The sequence below is a fragment of the Falco punctatus genome (assembly GCF_963210335.1).
Source record: "Falco punctatus genome assembly, contig: scaffold_30, whole genome shotgun sequence".
Classification (NCBI taxonomy): Eukaryota; Metazoa; Chordata; class Aves; order Falconiformes; family Falconidae; genus Falco; species Falco punctatus.
Genome location: NW_027660235.1, coordinates 684,629 through 709,847, shown reverse-complemented (window position 1 = coordinate 709,847; position 25,219 = coordinate 684,629). Strand labels below are relative to the sequence as shown.

The window sequence follows — 25,219 nt, the reverse complement described above, 5'->3', positions numbered from 1 at the left end:
TTGAAACAAATGCTATATAAATAATGTGAAAGTATTGAAATAATGATTTTCAAAACTTTCAAAGGGGGGAAATGTTATCGATTTGCTAATAAGTTAAGATTGATTGACTTTATTTGATCGATTATTTGATTTTATAAAAATTATTTTATAAAATAGAAATACAGAAGGATAAGAAACATATTTTAATGAAACTTATAGCTGCACAGTAAAAGCTGCTATGAGATCTTCTGTACATTCCATACCAAGGCTAGAAGAATGGGCTAGAATCATTGTTAAAACTTAGGTAATAAATTTAGGGTTTGAAAAGTTTCTTTGTATTTGACTAGTCTTCTGTATGTAGAAGTGTATTGAAATATCAGAATGTAAGATTAATGGAAACCGGGGAGAGTTAACTGGAACAGCTTGTGGTTACCTGCCAAGAAATCATGAACTTTAGTAAAAGGTAATTCCGGCAGGGGGAGATCGCGACCACCGACTCATATATCACCTACCCAAATCGTACCCTAGACCCATTACTAGACCTTTCTAAGCTTTGCTGCGCAGAATCGGATATGGGAGGAGAATATGTTAATGGTTTATGGGAAATATTATGATTATGCATGAATACTTAATGAATATGTATGAATAAGTTCTATATATGGTGTCTGATTTTGAGACCTGGTGTGCGTTGATCGTGAGAGGACTCGCTCACGCACCCGGCCATCAATAAAGAAGTGTCTGCTTATCTACATCACACTGGAGTCGATAAGTTCTCTATTCCGAGTTATCGGTAACAAACACAGCCTTTAGACCGTTGGTTTCATGTGTTTCAACAGCTCCTGGTCCAGCAGAGCAGCAGAAGGGATGAAGTGCATCTCTCCTGCTGCCACGCTGCCATTTCTTGCTGAGCAGAGCCTGAGGGTGACTGTCCTGCACTGCTGCTGTGTGGGAGGTGGTGTGCCGGGCTGGGCAAGGGGAAGGAGTTCCCGAGTGTCCCTTTATCTCTCTCCTGGCCTTGCTCAGATGCTATTGGCATTGCAGACAGGCTCTCTGGCAATAGGGGTTTCAGCTGCAGGCTCAGGCGCAGACCTTGTGGGTCCTCCTGTGCGGACATGTCCTCTAGCATGGAGGTGTCCCAGCTTTCCCCTTACCGATGATGCTGTGGACAATGCAGTCTGTGAAGCTGGGGGAGGAGCTGAGTCTCCTTTAAAAAGTTCACATGGTTGGAACCCTTAAACATCCTTCTGGGGTGTCCACCCAACCTCTATGCTGCTTCCAGGGCACACAGTGATCCCTGGGTGTCCTTGGATAGCAGTGTGGTGCTGAGCCTTTGGGAAGGGATGAGGCATTTTGTTCTCTGCAGTGGATCCCTCTGCTCTCAGCAGTGCCTGGCTGCTTGTCAGGGTCACATGGCAGTGTGATCACTCTCCATCTAAGAAAGGAGCGTTTGCCGGGCAGCTGGGAAGGAGAGGGATGGAGAGAGCAGAGTGCCTGCCTCTGCCCTCAGGCACAGACAGTCCCCTTGCCTCTCAGCACTCACTCTGCTCTCCCTGAGCACAGCACAAAGCCCTCCTGACCTGACTCTGGCCATGGCCGTGGCACAGCACGGGCAGAGCCGATGCTGACAGGCCCTTCTGCGCTGGGAGCAGTTTGGGCTGAGCCAGGGCAAGGCCAGGACTGGCCCCTGCCCCCAGGGTTCCCATGAAGCCCCTGCTGCAGAGCAGGGCTCACTGCTGGGCAGCCAGCGGGCACAGCCCCTGCTCCTCACAGCACACTCGGCCAGCACTCAGCACAGCTCCAGCCACGGCTCGGAAGGGAGCTCTCCTAGGAACGGCAGAGGGGGGGACATGGGGCAGCGGGGGCGCATCTAGGAGAAACAGCTTTCACTTGCTCACAGAAATCTTTCCTGATTTGTCACTATGTTTTCTTCATGAACGGGACCCTATGGTTGGAGGCAGCAGATGTCCAACAGCAGTTCGATCACCCAGTTCCTCCTCCTGGCATTTGCAGACACGCGGGAGCTGCAGCTCTTGCACTTCTGGCTCTCCCTGGGCATCTACCTGGCTGCCCTCATGGCCAATGGCCTCATCATCACCACCATAGTCTGTGACCACCACCTGCACACCCCCATGTACTTCTTCCTCCTCAACCTCTCCCTCCTCGACCTGAGCTCCATATCCACCACTCTCTCCAAAGCCATGGCCAACTCCCTCTGGGACACCAGGGACATCTCCTACTCAGGATGTGCTGCTCAGCTCTTCCTGATTGTCTTTTTCCTTTCAGCAGAGTATTTTCTCCTCACCGTCATGGCCTATGACCGCTTTGTGACCATCTGCCAGCCCCTGCACTACGGGACCCTGCTGGGCAGCAGAGCTTGTGTCCACATGGCAGCAGCTGCCTGGGCCAGTGGGTTTCTCTGTGCTGCGCTGCACACGGCCAATACACTGTCACTGCCGCTCTGCCAAGGCAATGCCCTGGGACAGTTCTTCTGTGAAATCCCACAGATCCTCAAGCTCTCCTGCTCACACACCTACCTCAAGGAACTTGGGCTGCTTCTGTGTGGAGCTTGTATAGCTTTTGGGTGTTTTGTTTTCATTGTGCTGTCCTACGTTCAGATCTTCAGGGCTGTGGTGAGGATCCCCTCTGAGCAGGGACGGCACAAAGCCTTTTCCACGTGCCTCCCTCACCTGGCCGTGGTCTCCCTCTTTGTCAGTACTGTCTTGTTTGAATACCTGAAGCCCCCCTCCATCTCCTCCCCATCCCTTGACCTGGTGGTGACAGTTCTGTACTCGGTGGTGCTACCAGCAGTGAACCCCCTCATCTACAGCATGAGGAACCAGGAGCTGAAGGACGCACTGAAGAAGCTGATGCAGTCAGGTTTCTCTCAGCAGCACTGAACTGCCTCAATCTCTTCAGAAGGTGTCTCCTGGTCATCTCGGGAACATCCTGTGCATTTAGCACTTTTAATGTCACAATTGCGTTTCTCCTAGAATGTTTGCATGCACTCCACTTCCTCAAAGGAATGAACCCAGCCTGCCTGACCCAGAGGCTTTTGTACTTTTGCATCCAGGGTGGTGCAGCTGGACTCCTGTGTCACATCTCTGTAATTTAAGGGGCTTGTGTAGTGGAGATATCTATCAAGTTCCCAGGAGAGTAAAGCACCAGTGTAGAGCTCAGTTGTGTGAGTGTGCAAAGTTGGGGCAAATAACAGGGTGGGGGCTCACAGCAGGGTGTCCTGGTGTAAATCCTTGGGTCACGGTGAAGGAAGCAAGGCAGTAATTGGGTGGGACACAGGGCTCTGCTGAGTGCCATGTTCCTTGGATATCCATCCAGGGGAAGCTGCCCCAGGTGCCCCAAGATGTCCTAAGCACCAGTCATTTCCTTTGCTTGTTGTACACCCCAGTCCCTACGAGGAACATTTGCTGCATGGTCACCTCTGTCATCCTTAGTGGCTCAGTGATACCCAACTCCATTGCAATTCTAAATGTAAATGGAGCCACTTTCCTACCGTCACTGGTTACACACAAGTCCCATACCTCTTGCCTCAGTTGGCCACTCAGCCAAGGCCGTGGTCAGACATCTCCAACCAGATCAAATCCTCACGGCTTTGCTTTGACAAATAGTGAAGTAAACCACTGACTGAGATCCCACCAACTGGCCTGGGTCCAGCTCTCCAGTCTTTCACTCTAGATGTTATCTCAAATAAATGCCAGTTTCTCAGCCTCTCCTTGTCCATAACATGATCCAGGTCCCAACCATCCTTCTGGCTTCTGCAGGACTTGCTCCAGTCTGGCAGTGTTTTCTTGTGCTGGGGAGCTCCATTGTGGGCTCAGCAGTCCTGATATGGTCCTGTGGTGGGGTTAACCACGGCCAGCACCCAGCCAGCCCCCCAGCTGTTCATCTGCTCCCCTGACTCAATAGGACAAAGGGAGAAAATAAGCCAGCGATGCTCCTGGGTCAAGGTAAAGGCAGAGAGATTACTTACCGATCCCTCTCATAGCCAAAGATGTGTTGTCTTGCCAAAGATCAATTTCATTCATTGCCAATTAAAAGAAGATGTTGATTGTGAGAAACAATGACCAAAACATTGAAGACCATTCCCCAGTTTCTCCCAGGGCCAAATTACTCCATTGGTCCCAATTCACCCACACAAGCACACCCTGAGAGGTGCGGGGGGGGGTGGGGGGGGTGGGGTGGGGTGTTGAAGAGGGTTGATGGCACAGAACACCTCTGCGGCTCCTTCCTCCTCACACTTCTGCCCTGCTCCAGCGTGGGTCCTCTCCATAGACCCCGCTATCTTTGCGGTCAAGTGTATGCATTCTTCATTTCATTCTGTCTTGCTTGTGTCCTTGAAACTCAGAGAATGACAGAGAATGTTGACATTGGAAGGGACCTCTGGAGATCATCCAGTGAAAACCCCTAGGAGAGGCACGGCCAGCTCAAGCCGGTTGTACAAGGCCTTGGCTTGGTAGGTTTGGAATATGTCAAGGCATGGACATTCCATAACCACTCTTGGCAACTACCTGCAGTCGTTGATCATCCTCAGTTCAAAAAGTGTAACCTTGGCTCACATGGAATGCTGCATACATTAATAAGACTCTCAGAGCCTTTTCTTCTCCAGACTGAACAGTTGTAGATCTCTCACGCTGTGTTCCTGGGAGACATGCTCCAATCCCTTCAAGAACCTTGGTGGCCTTTTGCAGGACTTTAGTAGGTCATCAGCTCCCTTGCTCTGGGAAGCCCAGCCCTGGTCACGGCACTCCAGATGTGGCCTCAGCAGTGCTGAGAGGAGGGGAAGGGTCACCTCCCCCCAACGGCCAGCGATGCTTGTCCTAATGCAGCCCAGGGGGCCGTTGGCCTTTGCCATGAGGGTGCATCGATGGTCCTGCTCAGCTGCTTGTCCTCTGGCACCCAAAGGTCCTTCTCTGCAGAGCTGCTCTCTGGCCGGCCTGCCACCAGCAGGATAGCCCCAGGAGGGCTGGATCACGGGCTGGCCTCCCCCAGGGACTTGCTCAGCACCAGCAGCAGCATCTTGCCCATCTTGGAGACGAGCTTCAGCTCTGGCACAGGCTGCAGGGTGCTACAGAGTCACCTGGGAGAGCAAAGCCCTCTCCTGCAAGGGCTGCGCAGCCCAGGGCTGTTGCCCTCTGGCCTCGGGGACTGCAGCCTTTGCTCTCGTGGTGGGAAGCTCCTTCATCCTTCTGCTGCCCCCTGCCACCCGCTCCAGCATCCTCTGCTGGGCAGCAAACCCCTCCCACACAAGGGCTCCCATCCCTGGGTACCGGTGTCCGTGTGACAAGCCTGCCCTTGGCCCTGGTGCCACACCTGAGGTGCTGCAGCCCACATGGGCCCCAGAGCCCACCGCCTGGGGCACGGGCAGCAGGAGCCCTCAGTGCCACCACAGAGCTGTGACATCAGTGCCGTAAGCGCTGAGGAGGGGCAGGGCAGCTCCCACGCCTTTGGTGGGGGATGGAGACACAAGGTCTGTAGGGGAGACCTACGGGAAAGATGAGTGGAGGGGGATGCTCTGTGTGAGGTCAGGGCAGCTCAAATACATGGAGCTCTTCTATTGGACAGGCAATGAGGTTGGGTGAGAGCTGGTGTGTGGAACAAAGGGGAGAGCAGCCAGGGTGGCACTGTGGGAGGAATTAGTTGTGGTTTGACACTGGCCGGCACCCAAATGCCCAGAATCTGTTGCTCACTGACCCCTTACATGCCCAGCGTGATGGGGGAGAGAATCAGAGGAAAACTCACAGGTCAGGAAAAACAGAGTTCAATAGGAGAAGCAAAAGCTTTGTGTGTGCAAGGAGCAACATGAGCAATTCGCTCACTCCTTGCCATGGGCAGGCAGGGGTTCAGCCATCCCCATAAGAGCTGCTCTTCAGCACATCTGTCAGTGACACGGGAGGACAAATGCCACGACCACAAACGTTCTCTTTTCATCCTCCTTTCCCTGAGCTGTTATTGATGAGCACAACGTCCTGGGATAGGCAATATCCCTGTGGTCATGGGGGTCAGCTGTCCCAGCTTCTTGCATCCCCCCAGTCTCCTTGTAGCACAGGCAGAGTGTGAGAAAGAGAAGCCTTGGTGATTACTCTGCAGCGGTGGCCAAAACACTGGTGCGTGGTCAGCGCTGCCCTAGGAAGAGACGCAAAGCACAGCACCAGAAGGGCTGCTGTGAAAAACATGCACTCCATGCCAGCCCGAGCCAGGACAGAGTGACAGGTCATACAGTCAGGGTGAGGCATGAACAATGTCTTCTTGAAATGACCTGAGGAAACCTGTGGATCACAGAGCCTGGCTCTTCTGGGGGAATCTGTCTCCTTGGTGATCACTGCACAGGTAAGCAAGGATGCCAGGAGCCCAGGTCTTTGTGGGCGAGTTCCCCAGACCAAACAGGCCACCCACTCTGATGCTCATCTGCACCTGGGACTCCACAAAGAGGACAAGATGCTCAGGAATGTAAAGACCAGTGCCACCTTGCTTCTAGTAGTGTGCAGTTGTGGTGTCCCTTATGATAAGGCATGTGTGGATGGAGAGCAGCAGAGCACAGCCCAGGACAGGAGGGAAGGAGAACCTGGCCTGCTGAGGGCACTGGGAGGTGGGATCCCATGGGGGCAGGGCCCTGAGAGCATCCCTAGGCCTTCCTGTCCCTGACCAGCCTCACATGGGGCCTCCACCCAAAGCTTTGTCCATTGCTCCAGGAGCCCCTTGAAGCCAGGCAGGAGATTCAGCCCCAGCACAACCTGTGCTGTAGGTGTGCGGGTCTCCAGGCACAACCATAGGCACAGCCTGGCCTGTCTATGGACCTTGTTGGTTCTGAATTTCAGGATGAGTTCCCAGCTTGATTCTGAATGGGGTGGCCAATGATATGAAACCATGGCCCTCCAAGTACTGGGGATATTCTGCTGCCTCCCTTCCTTCCTCAGCTCCCTCCCAGTTATACAAATCTTCCTTGCTGTAGTGGCTTGTCACTGGCCAAAAGCCCAGCAGCCACCCAGCCGCTCCCTCCATCATTCCCTCCCCAGTCAGGGCCAAAATATTAACACAGCAGTCTACATGTGCTGTTATGAGTGATGATAACGTGGAAAAAATAATCTCCCTCAGTGTCTTGTCAAGGCACCTCTTCATACGCTCCAGGGCACAGCTGGCTGCCTCTGCTGCCAGGTCACGGGGTGGGATTGTGTTTTGCCTTCTGTCCCCCAGCACCACCAGGGCCTTTTCTGCACAGACGCTGCCCAGCCAGGCAGGTCCCAGGCCCTGCAGCTGCAGGGTGTTAGTCCATGCGAGGGAGGGGCAGGCTCTGCCCTTGGTCCGTCCTGCATCTGTGCAGCTCCTGACAGGGCGGCCACCCCACCTGCCAGGGTTCCCCTCCATGGCATCCCTAGGGCACAGGGATGGTCCTCTCAGTCTGGTGCCACCGACAGACACTGTGAGAGTTGCCTCCACTGGGTCACCTATACAGCCCTTAAACTGTAACCCGGAGAGTCCTCTACAACGTCCACACTGCCCCAGTATGTCTTAGTGGCCTCCAGGTGGGGTGTGAGCCCTTCCCCACTGCTCTCTCAGCCTGACCATCCAGCTGGTGTTTTACCCATCTCTTTCTGTTCCCACCCAGAGTGTCATGGCTTCACTTGGGAAGAAGAACACTGAGGGAAACCATGGGAAGAGTTTTGCTGAAGCTGAGGGAAATGACATCCACTGTGAAGCTCCTCACGCACAAATGCAGGCTGTCAGGTTGGCGAAGTAGCTGGCAAACCTCATAAGCAGTCATAAGCCATCACAGTGAGAAGAAAATACTCTGCTGAAATGAAAAAAAGAATCAGTAAATGCTGGGCAGCAAATCCTCAGTAAGAGATGGCTCTGGTTGTACAGGGAGCTGGGCATGGCTTTGGGGAGAGTGGTGGGGATGGAGCCCAGGTCGAGGAGGGAGAGGTTATGAGGAAGAAGGACATGGGGATGTGGAGGAGGTGATCGCACAGTACAGTGGTGATGATGAGGCTATGAGGGCATCCAGGGAGATGCCCATAGAGCCAGAAGTGCAAGACCTGCAGCTCCCGCTTGTCTGCAAATGACAGGAGGAGGAACTGGGTGGGGAGTTGCCACTTGGCATCTGGTGCCTCCTGGCATAGAGATTGTCTGAGAGGGAAAAGAGTGAGAAGTTAGGCAAGACTTTGCTGAGCAAAACCTGACATATTTCTCAGAGGAACCCCAATGAAAAGGCCTCTCTGCTTTCCTGAAGACCTTTAGTGGATCTCTCTTGAGTTGGTTTTTGCTGAGGGTGCTCCAGGGAGTAGGAGACTCTGCTGTGGGCTCTGCAGGAGTCAGTCCTTCCCTACAGCAGCAGCGAAATAGAAACGTGGTGTGACCTACGATTATATACACTCAGGGCATCAAAGGGCTTCACAGCATTGTCATCCCGTGTTCACCCATTATGGAGCGGAGTTGAGGGGATTTTTCTCTGTGTATTTTGTTCTGGTTGCCCCACCACAGCTGAGGAGTGCTTTTGGCACTGCCATTCCTGCTGCACTCCAGGTGCCATCAGGTGGGCCCTGAGAGGCAAAGAGACAGTCCCTTTGTGCGGACTGAGGACAGCCAGTCTGTCCACCCGCCCTGGTCTCAGCTGCCCTGTGCTGGCAGCTCCTTGACCTGCAGGACTATCACCCCCAATGCTTCCCAGAGAAGGAACTGGACGCTGCCGAGAGCAGAGGCCTCCAGTTTCCAAGTACCGATCTGCAAACTCCTCATGCTGCCTCATCATACCTGAGAAGGATCTCAGCTCTGCCCTTGCAGCCAGGGACACAGAGGGCACATTGCAGCTGCCTGTGCACAGCTACCCAGCAGCATTCCTGGGGTGTCTTCTCCATGGGGCTCCCTGATCACACAGCCATGCCACCGGAGAGTTGTGCCCTTCTGGAGGGCAGCCTGCAGCCACCCAGCTCCTGAAGGTGGGCTGTCCTGAAGTGAGAGGTGTCTCTTTTGGACTTCTGGGAGCTTAGGTATCAGGAGGCGATTGGGAGACTTTACTGCCATAGGCTAACCTGTATGGCAAGGCCCCTCAGGCTGGTCTCTCAAGTGCTTCTGAAGCCCACGCCGCATCCAAGTCGAGTGATAAGAGCAGGAGGAGCAGAGACAGAAGGGGGGAAGATGGACAAACACTGCAGCGCTGCTACCAGTGGAGGCAGGACGGGGCAGCTGGGAGGGTATTTGATGATTTCTCCCCTTCTGGGGCGAGGCCACGGAGAAGGCGACTGAGCCCATGGCTCTAAGTGCAGAGGCTATGCTGATGGTAAAGAAGAGCAGGGGCTTTCTCCAGGGAAGGTGCCTGCCCTGCAGGGGATGGCAGGGAGATGCCTGAATCCCCCCTCCCACAGTGTTTCTGGGAGCAGCTCCCTCTTGCCGCCTGCCCACGTCTCTGCTGCCTGGAGCTGTCCCTGCCAGGAGCTGTTTCTCTGGCCCCGTGCCTCCGAGCTACTCAGGACTCACATAGCCATCCCACCCACTCTGTGCTCAGCTCTGCCCTTCTGCACCCTCCTGGCAGCACGGCACTGCCCAGGGCCATCCTGGTGTGTGCAGGGCCAAAGGAGCAGCTCAGAAAAGTGCTGACGAGAGCTGGGTTCTCATGCCTGCTCCAAACCAGCAACATGAATTCTAGTCTCCCACCACCCACTCAGCCCGGCCGGCCTTGGGCACCCCTTGTTCCACACACAGCAACTTCACACCCCTGCGGCTGTGCCTGGGAGCAGAGAGCCGCCATGCCTTCTCCTCTGATGGTGTGGCAAGGAAGCCCTCCTCTGGAGCATCTCCTTCTCCTCTGCATTACAGAAACTCTGAGAGTCTTCCTGACACATCCCGTCAACTGTCAGATGTACCCGATTGAAGAGGTCCATCCAGGAATTGCAGAGGTTGTGGAAGGAGGGCCATGGATCCTGCAAAGGGTATAGGGATGCTGCCCAGTTACGTAGGGATGTGTCAGGAGGGACAAAGTGTGGCTGGATCTGAACATGGCACGGGACTCAAAGAAGGAGAAGAAGGACTTGTCTAGGCATGTCACTTAGAGAATGAAGGAGAAATTAAATGTGCACCCCCAACAAACACAACTGGCAAACCAGTATCAACAGACATGGGGAACCTGAACATGAGTAAGTCTGTGGGACCTGACTAGATGAATGCCTGAGTCCTGAGGGAGCTGGCGGATGGAGTCGCCAAGCCACCCTCCATGCTATTTGAAATGTCAAGTCACTCAGGTGAAGTTCTTGGTGACTGGAAAAAGAGAGACATTGCACGCATCCTTCCAAAGGGTAGAAAGAGGAACCTGGGAACTAGCCACCTGTCAGCATCAGCTCCGTGCCTGGGAAGATCATGGAAAAGATCCTCCTAGAAGCTCTGCTAAGGCCGACGGTGAACAGGGAGGTGATTCAGCACAGGCAGCATGGCTTCAACAAGGCAAGTCTTGCCTGAGCAACCTAGTTGTCGTCCATGACCTTCTCTGACACAAGGACTGGGTTTACAGGCTTGTAGTTCTCCAGATCCTCCTTTCTTCCCATCTTGCAGGTGGGCACCACTTTGACTAACCCCCAGTCTTCTGGGGCCTCCTCAGTTAGCCAGCACTGTTGATTATCATCCCTGTGCTGAGGCAGTTGAGGAACAGACCAATGATTTTCACAGTGTTCCTGGATCACAGGTACCATTGCCAAGGACACTTTCCAAAGCACTTTGTCCTTCCTGGACATGAGGTTCAGCTGCACCAAAGGTCCTCTGGGGCTTTGGGGAGAGTGGTGGAGATAGAACACGGGTCGAGGAGGGAGAGGTTGAGGAGGAAAAATACGTGGGGGTGTTGAGGTGATGGTCGCACACTACGGCAGTGATGACGAGGCCGTTGGTTAGGAGGGCAGCCAGGTCGGTGCTGTCGTGGTTTAACCCTGGCCGGCAACCAAGCACCACGCAGCCACTTGCTCACCCCTCCCTCACCCAGGGGCATCGGGATGAAAATCGGGAAGGAATGTATAAAGGCAAGGATTGACATAAGAACGACTGAATAGGTAAAGCAAAAAGCCGTGGGCACAAGCAAACAAAGCAAGGAATTCCTTGCCCACTTCCCATGGGCAGGCAGGTGTTCGGCCATCCCCAGGGCAGCAGGGCTCCATCACGTGTCATGGTTACTTGGGAAGACAAACGCCATAATGCCAGATGTTCCCAACTTCCTTCTCTTCCCCCAGTTTATATACTGAGCATGACGTCATATGGCATGGAATACCTCTTTCGCTACCCTGGGTCACCTGTCCTGGCTGTGTCCCCTCCCAATATCCCGTGCCCCTCCAGCCCTCTCGCTGGCAGTGCCCAAGGAACCAAAAAGACCTTGACTTAGTATAAACATCGCCCAGCAACAACTAAAAACGTGAGTGTGCTATCAGCATTGTTCTCACATCACAGCCCAAACAGATCATATACTGAAGACGAAAATTAACTCTCTCCCAGTTGAAACCAGGACAGGTGCTCAGGAAGAGCCAGAAGTGCAAGAGCTGCAGCTCCCATGGGTCTCCATGTGTCAGGAGAAGGAACTGGGTGATGAAGGTGTCACTGGGCATTGGCTGCCTCTGGGAATGGGGACCTATCCAATAGGGAAAAGACTGTGACAAGTTAGGGGAGATTTCTCTGAGCAAACCTTAAAGCTTTCCTCATCAAAACCGCACTGAAAAGGCCTTTCTGATTTTTGGAAGACCTTTGGATGTCCCTCACATGAGCTGTGGTTGGTCTGGCTGAGGGTGTTCCAAGGAGCAAGGGACTATGCTGTGGGCTCTGGAGGTGTCTGTCCTGCCTTATGGCAAGGAGGAAAGAGGAACTTGGGGTGATCAAAGATTAAACGTTCCTATGGCATCAAAGGGCCTTCCAGTATTGTCACTCCCAGTTCACCCCACTACAGAGTGGAGGGGACTTTTTCTGTGTCTATTGTTTCAATTGCCTCTGGGAAAATTACTCATTGCTTTGGAATTAGGGAAAACTGGGACCCAAAAGAAGCCTAGCAGTATAGAAAGATTTCTAGGCTAAAATAACTGCATCGCTTTTAGGACAGTTGGCTTGGACGGAATCTACTCTAGCACAGCTCCCTAAGCAACACACCCTGCCATCTCAGCACCTGCTGATGGGAGTAATGGAGGGTGGAGCAAGTGGAGACCCCACCGCCAAGCTCTGCTGTGCTCCCTGCAGGAAGGGGAACTTGATGGTACCACACAGCTGATAAGCTGCAGAGCACGTGTCACATAAGAAGCTACGAGAGGCTGTCCCCTGCTGAGCCAACCACTGAGGCGATAGGACTTTCCTCAGATGAAATAATCTCCTTGTCATACCAATGCCCACCTCCATGCCAAAGTTACCCACCTCCAAGGTCCTACTACACGTCCCTGGGCACAGGATACCAAACAGTAACAACAATATGAATGACTGGAGTCCCTCAAGCTCCCCCGAAATGTCAATAAAATGAACTGGGCCAGGACTGAAAAAAGTCCAGGGGTGCTGGGTGTTCTAAACTCCTCAATTACCACAGTGACTTAGTGGTTCACTATCTGATAAACACCTCTGTGAACAAAGTGAGGTCAAGTGAGGACCCACTCTCTGCGAATGAAGGGACGTCTGACCAAGGGAGTCACCTTGGGAAGGATGAGTGACAAAGAACAGGGGGTGGAAAGAACACCATTGCAAAAGAAGACAAGCTGGTAAGGTCTTTCAACCCTCATACATATTAAGAAAAAAAAAAAAAAAAAAAAAAAAACAACAACAAACAAACAAACAAAAAAAAAAAACCCAAACAAAAAAACCAAAACCAAACCAAAAAAACACAAAGCAAAAAACTCCCAGTCAATAGTAAGACAAAGGTAACTGTGGTAGTGACAGATTGCAACCTCCATGTCAAACAGCCCTCAAACAAGGGCAAAACCCCACTTGGGGAGCATGTGCAGTCAGTGAAAGCCTTCCGTGGTGCTGCCTGAGGGTGAGCACTAATGTACATCACGAGTGAGAAACCTGTAACCTATCCCGTGTAGGTAAATGAATAAGCAACGTGCTATGAAGTGTCAAAGTGGACAATGAGGGGATAAGTGAGTGGAGACTCCATGGGAACGTCTGGGATCAGTGGATGGGCTGAACCTGTCATTCCCCCTAGGGACGCCTATAGGGTAAGAACTTTATGCTAGCACGAACTCACGGTAGCTGTTGCTCAGGGTGTTGCTTTAAGCGTGTTTTGCACTCAGTCTACCATTACTGGAATTCCTTGAACCTTACTGTGTTACAAACTTGCATAATAAAAAGTTCATTTTCTGTAAGTCTCTGGAGATGTGAGTAGGGGTTTTAAGGGCTCTGACTCAATGATGCTGTCAGCGGGGTTCCTGGATAGGTTGGTAGAGTCACCCTCGGATACAGTGGGCTGTCAAAGCGCAGGTCGTGGGCAGGTTGGTCAGACACAAAGGTCTTGTCTGTCTTCGGAAACTGCCAGGCTCATTAAAAACCAAGAGTCTGAGGAAACCCCTCGTCTTAGTGTGAAAGCACTGCTGCACACTGGGCTGAAGCCCCCCAGCTGTGGCACCAGCCCAGCTCTGCCTGGCCACAAGGCAACTGGTACCAAGTGTCCCTGAGCCCGTGGGTGCAAAGGCTTTGCTTCAGAGCAGAGACATGGCCTGGGCAAAGGAGAGCTGAGACTTGAGCCCTCGGACTGTGCAATGAAGTGCTGAAATAGGCTCTGCAGGGCTTACTGAAGCACTGAGGACATCCTCCCTGCCCTGCCTGCAGAACCACCAGACACACACGTACACACACGCTCCTTTAGGAGTACTTGGATCCTTTGCTGCAGTCTTCCTGGTGTCCTGTCTAGTAATGGGTTAACAAAAGTTGATGCTCATGCAGAAAACTTTTTCTAGTAAGGGAATTGCCAGTGCTGGAAATAAGTGTGTCCCCCCAGGTGAGGCAAGGCCCATGAGGGATTGCCTCATCCTGCTGCCCGGCAGGTTCCCCTGCAGCCCCAGGGACAGCTGGAGGGAGCCCAGAGGGGCAGAGGAGGGAGGCAGGGAGAGCTCAAAAGCAGACCTTGGTGGGAGGCTGCTGAGAGCTCCCTGCTGGAGAAATCTGCAGAGCCCTTGAGCCGGTAAGTGTGTGGCTGCAGGGCAATGCCTCTGCAGTTGCTAGCCGGGTCTGCAGCAGCTGGGGCCCCCCCAGCCTGTGGGACCGTGTGGGAGCCTTTTGCTGTGGAGGAGGCCAGTGTGCTGCAGAGCAGGGCTTCCCTGCTGCAGCGTGGGAGGGCCAGGGCATGTGGGCTGCCTTGTGCCAGGGCCGGCTGCAGGGCTGTGAAGGTGGCTGTGCAGGCAGGGGTGCCCAGGGCTGTCCTTGCCAGCAGGGTCCCTGCAGCCCAGGGGGCTGTGTGCTGGGGCAGGGGCTCTGCCGCCTGCCAGGGGCAGCTCTCAGCCTGCCGGGGGGTTCCCCACAGCTCTGGGGGCGTATGGACTGAGCCCCGAGAGGGAAGGATCTCTCTGCTGTTGAGAGTGTGCTGCATGGCTGAGCGCTGCTTACAAGGATAGGTTACCCTCAGAATATGTCTGCATGAGACTTTTCGTATCGAAGGTCAGCGCAGGGATTGCTATGATAAATCCAGGGCTCTCCTCAATCTGTGTTTTCAGTTTTCTGTTGTTGGGGGCAGGAGAGGGAAGGCAGAAATGTTAATGGAGATCTCGAGTTTGAAGATGTCCCTGAGACTGCCAGCTGTAACTCTGAGTGATGAGGAGGTCTGCCAGGAGCCTCCTGAAGTGCCCTCAGCCACTCCTCCGCCTATGAACAGCAGCAGCAGCACCTTTGCTGGAGCCATCAGGGTCGTTCTGAGCTGCCCTTTTCCCCCTGCGGACAGGACCCTGCGCCCAGCCAGTGCCCTGCAGAGAGGCACGTTTGTGCGGGGCCAGTGCACAGAGGCAGAGATGTGGTCTGTGAGCACTGACAGGGAAAGACCTGGCACAGGGAGATACCTCCCACAAGGAAAATCTCCTGACATCCAGGATATTGCAAGGACTGGTAGGAAACTTCAGACAGAATTGTTGTTGAAAGGAGAATCAGAAAGCTCTCTCTGACCATGTGCAGTGCAGACCCCTTTCTCTGAGGCATCCCCCTGGCCTGCTCTCCCCCCAGCAAAGCCTCTGCCCTTAGGGCTGGGGGTCCCGAGGTGTGAGCCACCCCCCCTGCAGCCGGAGCTACAGCAGAGCCGCGGTGCAGCTCTGCAGCCACGTGCCCCGGTCCTTCTGCAGAGCACAGGGGCTGAGAGCAGCTGCCCGGCAATGTTGGTGTGTGGGAGGTGGCGAGCAGAGCTGGGCAATGGCAGCGCTGCCCTCAGTGCCTGGCACGCTCGCCCTGGACACTCTTACCTAGACCGTCAGTGCAATTTTACTTCTTTCTCTGCCTTTTGGGGTTAGTTTTATTCTCTTGCTCTTGCTGCCAGGCTCTCTGGGAATGGGTGTTTCAGCTGCAGAGTCACACTCTGACCTTGTGGGTCCTCTCCTGCAGGTGTGTCCATGGGAACAAGTGTCCCAGCTTTCCTCTCACCTGTGGGCCTGTGGGCAATGCTCTGTGTGGGGCTGGTTCTCCCTGAACCTGATGCTCTTGTTAGGGCACTTGGCTACCTCCTTGAAGTTCCCTTCCGAGCAGTGAGTTGCCCTCCAGAATGGAAAGCTGTCCCCTCGCACCCATTAGTGAGCTGAAAGCCCCACGTAGAGGCGTAGAGTTTCTGTGATGGAGAAAACGCTGTTGGGGTGGGTGAAATGAGCTGTGTATCCTTTGCTGTGGGTGGGATGCTGAGTTCTGACGAAAGCCTACAACCTTTACTGGTCTGTGGTGGGTCAGTCTGTTCTCAGCAGTGCCTTGTGGTATTTCAGGGTAACATGGGAGTGTGGCCACCATTCATCTCAGGAAGGTGCAAGCCCTCAGAAACCGGGAACCAGATGGGCAGACCACCTCCCCTCACTGTTCACTCACCCACAGGCAATCCTCTTACCTCACAGACCTCACTCTGTTCCACCGGAGGGCAGCAAAAATGCTCTGCTTTTCTGACATCCGAGAATACACAACAGGAGAGATGGCGGGAGCTGTGAAAATAAACTAAAACTCCCTTAAAATGCCTTCACCCTTCCCGTTCCTTAGCACTGGCGCTGCAGACGCTGACCAGCCCTTCTGCGTTGGCACTGGTTTCACAGGACAAAGTTAAACACTAGGACTGGTCCCTGCCCCCACCCACTGCTGCAGAGTGGGGCTGGCTGGTCAAGAGCCCGTGGGCAGATGCCCTGCTCTTCATCGCCCACACGGCCAGCACCAAGCAGCCACACAGCTGCAGGAAGGTCTCCGAGAAAAGAGAGGGATGTCTGTGTGTGACGGGGGGGTGGTCTGTGGGAAATGGCTTTGATTTTGCTTGCAGAAGTCTCCCTTAAATTATCACTGTCTTTTTCTCCTGTGACAGGATCATATGCCCAGAGGCAGCAGATGTCCAACAGCAGCTCCATCACCCAGTTCCTCCTCCTGGCATTTGCAGACACGCGGGAGCTGCAGCTCTTGCACTTCTGGCTCTCCCTGGGCATCTACCTGGCTGCCCTCATGGGCAACGGCCTCATCATCACCACCGTAGTGTGCGACCACCACCTGCACACCCCCATGTACTTCTTCCTCCTCAACCTCTCCCTCCTCGACCTGGGCTCCATCTCCACTATTGTCCCCAAAGCCATGGCCAACTCCCTCTGGGACACCAGGGACATCTCCTACTCAGGATGTGCTGCACAGCTCTTCCTGATTGTCTTTTTCCTTTCAGCAGAGTATTTTCTCCTCACCGTCATGGCCTATGACCGCTTTGTGGCCATCTGCCAGCCCCTGCACTACGGGACCCTGCTGGGCAGCAGAGCTTGTGTCCACGTGGCAGCAGCTGCCTGGGCCAGTGGGCTTCTCTATGCTGCGCTGCACACGGCCAATACACTGTCACTGCCGCTCTGCCAAGGCAATGCCCTGGGACAGGTCTTCTGTGAAATCCCACAGATCCTCAAGCTCTCCTGCTCACACACCTACCTCAAGGAACTTGGGCTGCTTCTGTGTGGAGCTTGTATAGCTTTTGGGTGTTTTGTTTTCATTGTGCTGTCCTACGTTCAGATCTTCAGGGCTGTGGTGAGGATCCCCTCTGAGCAGGGACGGCACAAAGCCTTTTCCACGTGCCTCCCTCACCTGGCCGTGGTCTCCCTCTTTGTCAGCACTGGCACGTTTGCCCACCTGAAGCCCCCCTCCATCTCCTCCCCATCGCTGGACCTGGTGGTGTCAGTCCTGTACTCGGTGGTGCCTCCAGCACTGAACCCCCTCATCTACAGCATGAGGAACCAGGAGCTCAAGGGTGCAATGTGCAAACTGATAACTGAATCTTCTTCTGAAGGAATAAAAATTTGAATAACATTTATAATGTAATTTATCACAGACCCAGAGTGTCTTCTGAATGTGTTGTAGTTTCTCAGGGTATTTCATTTCTGATAAAGGTGTCGTCCCCATTCTAATTCCTTCTGTGATTTTCTTTTCTGAAGGTGCCCTGCTCTCTCCTCATCTAACAAAGCCAAAGGGCCATTAAACCACTATGTTTTTCCTGGTATTCTTCCTTCCAAGGCCTTTCTGGAGCTGCAGGGACAGTTCCTGTATCCACAGATGGAGGGGAAAAGGTTCCTGGCATGGCAGCAGTACCAGGGAACACCAGCACTTGGCTCTCCAGTGCTGCCCTCCTTCCACTTCCACACTCTCCTTCTGACCCCCTGCCTTGGTGTAAGGCCTGAGTGCTCTGGCAGCTTGGTCACTGCCGTGCTGCGTGGCAGTCCTGTGAGCGCAGGCAGGGGCAGGCAACGGGCACTCTGTGACGGTGCTGGCCTCCATCAAATGTTCTGGATTTGTGGAGACCACCTGAATGCAGCACTGCAACGTACTTCCTTGAACCGAGGTCCCCGTGCCCATTGCTCATGACGAGGGCCATCTCCACGAGGTGCCGAGCAGGGCGCGACACCCCCGGGCTGAGGTGCTGCCAGCCTCTGGCAGGGGCAGCAGGAGGCCAGGCAGTCACTGTGCCCGCTGCAGTGCTCTGCCTCCACACGTGCCAGGGACGGGCCCGTGCCTCTGAGCACCCCTGTGTGCGTGAGGCTGGGGTTCAACCACGCCAGCAGTGCATGAGGCCAGCTGAGGTGGGGACACCTCCCAGGGCACCGCCGTTCCTGTGTGTGACTGCAGGAACAAAGGCCACTGTCCCAGGGAGATTCATCTCACCCGCCGTGGGCAGGCTCATTGCAAGTGCCTCTGTCTGATCACGGCACCCTTTCTGGATGGTGCCCTCAAATGTGTCCGAGCAATCAGGGAGGTTCTGGGGTCCTGGCAAAAGGCAGACATCCAGCCTTTGTTCAGGAAAAGCAAGAAGGACAATTGGGAGAAATACAGGCTGGTCATCCTCACCGTAGTGTCTGGGGAAATGACGGTGGAAATGCTCCTGCAGCCAGTTCCAGGTAGTTGTGGGACATCAAAGGGATTGCTGCACCCCTACGTATTGAGGCAAGAAGGGAATGGTTTGTGCCTGCACCTTTGCAAGGCGTTTGACTTTTTCTCCTGCACTTTCTGTATAGGCAGATGGGTGACTTCTGGAGTGAAGAAATGGAGGACACTGTGGGTGGGAAGTTGGCTGGCGGCTTGTGGCTATGTCTCGAGCTAGCTCAACGTCGTCAGGGAGCGAAACCCGACCTTGGGAGAGAGACACAGTTATGCTTGTTGGAAGGAAGCCATGGGAGCAAGAGGAGTACCTTGAAGATAGGGAGTGGTCTGCAGAGCTTGTGGCCTTGTAGATAAAGGGAGTTGCTGAGCTGCTGTGTCTGTAATAAAAAAGAGCCCAGAGTGGAAAATTGCTGAGACCAGTAACAGACTGACACATCAGCCCCCTGCAAAGGTATAAAAGGCTTGCTTGATTTTAATAAAGTGTCTTCGAGGTGTCTTCAAGTGTCTACGTGCCTTCAATCCGCTCCCAGAGTCGGTGTATCATACGCCACAGGGGCTCAAGACCAAATGTCACCAGTGGTCAAGTCCTCCTGGTGGCCACTGACTAGTGACATCTTCCAGTGCAAGCAGTTGGGCCAACTGTGTTGAATGTCTTGATTGTCTCCCAGTACAAGCTGACAAAGTGGCTTTTCAGACCCTTCTGTGGATGATGCCAAAGTGAGCAGAGCCCTTGAGAGATGCCATCCAGTTCACCCTGCCCGGAGCAGGACAGCTGGACAAGGGGATTTACAGGGGCCTCTCCCAACCTGAGATATTCTAGGACTCATTGACTCACTTCCCTGGAGAGCTCAGTTGGGATGGGATAGCAGGGGGAAGGAGTTGAAACAGAGGTTCAGAAGCAGAGACAAAACAGAAACCGAGCAGTTCCCGTGAGGAATGTTCTTCCACCCAAATGGTAGGTAGGAAATCCATGAGATAAATTGGCTGAGAGAAGCTTCCCTTTATCTGCTGGGGTGCTGGGCCACGGGGAGGGTGACAGCTGAGGACGGTATCTCGTGGTCAGTTGTGCCTCAGGGACTCACATTCCAGCAGGAAGCCAATGGCTGTGACGGGGGCAGTGAGGCCAGTTCTGCCTGCGGAGGGGACAGCCCAACAGCAGCAATGTGCCTGGGAAAGGGGCGGTGAGGTCACCTCTGCCTGAAACAGCGCGTAGGGCAGCCCCTGACTCACGGCTGGGACACGTGCTGTTAAGCTCCATCTGCCAGTGTCTCAGGTAGGCCAGCAGAAGGCCCCTGGGTGGCACATGGGCTGTGAGATCCCCCCTGCCTAAGGACCTGGGCTCACTCCACCGAGGGGCTTCTTTCTTGCGTGTCACGTCACTGCTGCCTGAGAACATGGCAGCACAGCAGCAGGCACACCGCTTGCTCGTGCCTATGCGAGAAGCTGAAAGGCTCGCAGCCTTGGAAGAGCGCGGTGAAGCCGCGGCATGGTCAGGGGAAAGGCCACCAGGAGGGTGACGGGTCGGGATGCCCGCCTGAAGGGTGGTTTCCCAGGTGGTGGAGCTTTCCTTGGAGGTAGGGAAGATCAGGAGGGAGAAGCACTGCCACTCAGTGCAGCTGGGAAAGTGGAGACTGGAGGTCAGGAGGAGGAAATGTCACTCAAGGGCTTGTGGTGTGGTGGGAGACGTCGTCCAGAAGGAGTGTGAGATCAGTCCATGTGTGTGTGTTTGCAGGAACAGCGTGTGAGGGTGGGCAGACATCGGTGCATGTGTGGCAAGGGCAGGGTGAGAGCAAGGTGGGGAAGCCAGATGGGTGCCTGCAGCCTGCCGGGGAAAAGCAGCAGCCGTGGGACAGCGTAGGACAACGTGAGATGGAAGGCAAAGGGCACGGGCAAGGCTGGAAGTCACCAAGAGAACCCAAGGGTTGTCCCCTTGCGTACGGCCATTGCCTCTGCTGTACAGAGTGCAGTTTATGGCACCTGCAGTGTCCTTGCCCATCTCTTCCACTCCTGTGGATCTCTTTATCACTGCCTTCCCCAATGCAGCAGCCCCTCGCCAAGGAATAAACCACCCAGCAGAAGAGTGAAACCCAGTGGGTCTCTCTGTAAGGGGTGGTTGATTCTGCGTGTATCTCCGCAAGTAAGTTGTTCACCACCAACTGTTGTCCAGTGTCTCAGTCAGTCATATCAGGAAAAATCCCACCCCGTGTACATCTACCCAACCATCTTGGTGGTAACGCTTTTTGTGCTGCACTGGCACACATCCAGCACCACCCAGTGCCCAGTGGAACATTCCAGTACCTACTGCTAGTTAGTTCTGACAGCTTCATGAATTGCATTGAGCAATCACAATGTGGGTAGGGCCCCACAAAGAGCAGAGTTCCATTTTGGTGTGTCTTGGCTTCATTTTAGTAACACACTTCACACTGAGTGTGGATTCAGTATTGCCCAGGTCTGGAGGTCAGTCTCGTTCCAATGAGTGTATTTTGGTCTTAGCCACAAGTTATGCCCACTAGTCCCAAATGGGATGGGGATACCAGCTACAGGCATTCCTGCATGAGGACATTCGGGGAAAGGGGTACAAACCCAACAATCACTCCTCCTAACAGCAATTATCGATCCTTCCACCATTTTCAAATGAGTATTCCATGTCCATGACTCCTCCTGATCCCACCCAAGCTGAGGATTTAGCATACCACATCACAGGCCAAATTCTATACATCTGTAAAACATGTTTCAACATATATCTACAAAGGAGAGGCAAGTAGCAGACTCCAGCTTCCCTGTAGACAGCCCAGTCTTATCTGGGGTCGCATTTCAGTCATTCACTTATATGCTGTCTGGCAATAATGCAAGATCCTGAACCTAGAACTTCATGATTCTGGAGGTAGTTTCAAGCATAAAGGTTTTTTTTGTTGCTTGGCAGTCCATTCTGGTGATGTGGCTGGTTAAACCCTGCTATGGCACGTCCATGGAGTGACTCCTTCAGGCCTGACAGCAGTGTAGGTGCTGAAAAAAATCTGGAAAGGTCCTTTCACTTTTTTTCAACGGTTCATCCAACCACGTTCTAAGATACACGCAATCTCCGGGTTGGTAGTGATGTACAGGCACGTCCAGGGACAGATCTGCGCTCACAGTGACGTACCTCTGGAGAGAGGACAGGACCTTTCCTAGAGACTGAACATACTCTTTTAAGCCATGTTTCCCTTCTATTATTTTGGGATTCAGTCCCATTTCTGTCACCTGGCAAGGTTTACCATGTATCCTTTCCAAAGTCTCTCCTTCCGTTTACGCTGGATCCTGTATCTGTAGCAACGCTGAGGGAAAAGCATCTGACTGCTCTCTCTGAGGTTCTTGGCAAATTTTACTCATCTGTCCTTTCAGGCTTAGCTTCATTCTTTCTACTTTCCCGCTTGATTGAGGTCTCCATGGAGTGTGGAGATCTCATCTTACCCCTTCTATTTAGCTAAAAGGTGAAGGGCTTCTACTACCAAGTGTGGACCCCAACACCCAAAGAAAGTCCTATGGGTACCCCAAATCTCAGTATTATCTCTGAACTTACACTAATGATACTTCTTATTGGTGCGGCAAGGGAAAGCTTCCAGCCAGCCTGAAAAAGCATCTGTCATGACTAAAAGATACTGATACCCGTTTTGCTGCAGTAACTTGGAAAAAGTCTATTTGCCAGTAATCCCTTGGGCTTTGTCAGCCCTGGGAAAGGTCTTTGGGGGTACGTGAAGATACTTCTTCAGGCATAACTCATGCTTCTTCACTCTGCTTTTTTTTTCCGCAGTCATGGTACATTTAGAACTTGCCCTTTCAAGGCTCTTAACATCCTCTCAATTCCCCTGTTGCCTTCGCAGGCGTGCGGTGACCTGGTTCAGGAACGTCCCGGCAGCCAACCCCAGGCCGCTCGGTCCATCAGCACGCAGACACCAATGTGGTGGATGGCAAAATGGTGTTTATTGATAAGTGGCGCGGCATTATAGAGCTTGGGCTTACAACATCCCTTCCGTCTGCTTACGTCATAAGCTAAATGCTATTGGCTATCCAGAGAGGGGCTCTATATTTCTGTACAGCGCGACATCTTCTGACCGCCAAGCCCTAACTACCTACCTTTCCCCCCTCCCTATGGATAATTGAATCAGCTAAAATATAACAATCAAAATCTTAATTTAATTTATATTCTATGGTTTGTAAAAATATTAAAAGAATATTGTATCAACTTGACTAAAAAACATAAGGCACAGTGGTCAGGTGGAAGGTAAGGGGTAATTGATAATACCAAGGTATGAATTAGGGTAAGCTAGAGGTAGCTAAGGGTAATACCAAATGGGACTTAAAAGTTAAAGCAGTTGATGGCGTTCTACCAGCATAACGTCGACTTTCTCTAGGTGGCTCTTGACAAATGACACGAGCTTATTCAGGATACAGGGTCCAAAGATCAACGCCATGATGATCACTGCAACCGGCCCTGCCAAGGTAGATATCAGGGTGCGTAACCACGGTGAGTGGGTAAACCACGATTCAAGCCACCCTTGTTGGGTTTCCCTGTCTCTCTTTCTTTTTTCTAGCCTTTCTCTAAGTTGGCCATTGTATCTCTGACAACCCCAGTGTGATCTGCGTACACACAACATTTTTCTCCTGATGCCGCACATAACCCGCCTTGTTGTAAAAACATGAGATCCAATCCTCTACGATTTTGTAAAACTACTTCGGACAACGACCTCAGTGACTTTTCCAAAGTGCTGATCGATGGTTCAATGCGAGCCAGATCCTCACCCACTGCAATTCTGAGGGACTGGAACTTCTGGTTCTGTTCGACTAACGAGGCTATACCTGTTCCTGCCCCTGCGGCCCCTATGGCTAGCAAGGTAGCTATAGTCAGAGCGGTGATGGGTTCTCGCTTTTGGATATGATGCGAAGCTGGAAGGGTTTGATGAGTATAAACGTATTCCTCAGGATGGTATACGATTCTCAGAATAATCCTTACCTGTATACAAAATTCATGGTTTCCTTTGAGCAGTTTAAGAGATACACATAGGGTAATTCCGTATTTTGAACATATCCATTTGGTGTTTTTGACAGGAACTAGCCAATCAGCTTTCGATAGCTCTTCTGATGTGGACTCGTTCAAACACAGAGGCCTTTTTTCAAGGGGTATTTCGCCGACACATCTACCCCGCCCTGATACATGTTGCATCGTGACTCCTGGGTTGTCCTCGGAGCTCCACACACAATGTATGGGGTTGGGCCCCCTAACGAGTTCCAGTTCATAGGGTATACCTACTGCCTCATAAAGAGGGGGCCTTATGTCATAACAAAGCCAACAGTTTGTTGTCATGGCGGGATTAGTAGAGTTCAGTATCTGATACGTTACATTCATCAGCCTCCATAGAGGAGGCAGGTCAAATTCTAAGGTATTCGGAGCTTTGGTGTTGTCGGGGGTCGCATCTTTAATATTGTTTTCAGTATTATATATAGGTGTCTTTGGGTTAAGAACCGGGTTAGGGCCAATTGCTAGGGTGCTTGTAGCACAATCCTGATAATTTGTATCACTACCCCCGGGTCTGTATTGTCGGAGTGTATAAATACTGACCACATTCTCCCCACTGCCCAGCCCATGTCAGCTGGGTTTTGAATTCTCACATTTAAATGTGTACAGGTACTTTTTTTGATTGACGATTGAAGATAATAGTCACTAGGCCCAAATTTTGGAGGGTCACACCTATCTGGCCCCCACATTACGCACAGAAATTCGTCCTCTCTTTCTGGTTTCCATCTATCACTCGTTACATCCCCAATATCCACAAAAATAATATCCTGGATAGTTACAAGAGCTTTTTCCTGAGTTTGAACTGGGGCACCAATACGTCCTCCATGGCACTTTAGATCTATATTTTCCCAGTCCGGGAAATAAATCATTGACTGTAAACGTAAAAGTCGGGGTACCCGCTGTTATATTCTCCTTTATCACTCGACTGCTTATGGGGTCCCGTAGGACCCACTTGAATGGCTGATGGTGATTATAATCTGATTCTGTCTTTCCTGCAATGACAGGTCCTAGAATCAAGTTCATACAAAGGCATCGCATTCCCCCTTTTTGGAGGATATTTGGTCGTTATCCGAATCTGGGTGGTGCAGGATTCCCAAGTTTAGTCAGGACAGTTGTCGACTTGTCATTTTCTCTCGTCGGTGGGATGTACGGGACACAGGGGTGTCCGATGATCTGGTCCTGCAAAGAAAAACTCACAGTTTTCATTAGTTTTATTCTGAAGGTCTGGCTTGATAGACTTAAGTGGACACCACTTAATTCTGTTGTCTTTTCTGACCGCAGCATACCCTCGCCCTGTCAGAACTAATTTCCACCCTTGTTCCCACCCTCCTAGCTCATTTCTGATCATGACCGACGGGCCTTCTTCTAGTGCTCGAGTGGCCCAGTGCTTCTGGGCAGGGCTATTCACCTCGTCTCCCCTGGGGAACTGGTTTAGTGCTACTAGGGCAGTCCGTAGTAAGCGTGCCTGGTCCCCTGAGGGAATGACGTTGGTAAAACCTTCTGGTTTTGCTAATACCTCTAATTTAGATTTCAGAGTTTGATTTGCCCGTTGGACTATGGCTTCTCCTGTGCTGTTACATGGGATGCCGTGGATTAGAGTAATACCCCATTTCGGAGCGAATGCCTGGACTGCTTTAGACACAAAATTCGGACCATTGTCCGTTTTGATCT

The 25,219-nt window shown here is 52.6% G+C and overlaps 2 protein-coding genes across 2 annotated transcripts; both read left to right on the top strand.

Moving 5' to 3' along the window:
• Window positions 1-1,940: 1,940 nt before the first annotated feature.
• On the top strand, window positions 1,941-4,155 carry LOC308057456 (olfactory receptor 14C36-like; the record flags this gene model as incomplete). Its single annotated transcript, XM_080411561.1, has 1 exon — window positions 1,941-4,155. The coding sequence occupies one exon, from the start codon at window positions 1,941-1,943 to the stop codon at window positions 2,874-2,876; it is 936 nt and encodes a 311-aa protein (XP_080267687.1). The 3' UTR covers window positions 2,877-4,155.
• Window positions 4,156-16,449: 12,294 nt separating this feature from the next.
• LOC308057473 (olfactory receptor 14C36-like) lies at window positions 16,450-17,424 on the top strand (the record flags this gene model as incomplete). Its single annotated transcript, XM_080411571.1, has 1 exon — window positions 16,450-17,424. The coding sequence occupies exon 1, from the start codon at window positions 16,483-16,485 to the stop codon at window positions 17,422-17,424; it is 942 nt and encodes a 313-aa protein (XP_080267697.1). The 5' UTR covers window positions 16,450-16,482.
• Between the last annotated feature and the right edge of the window lie 7,795 nt (window positions 17,425-25,219).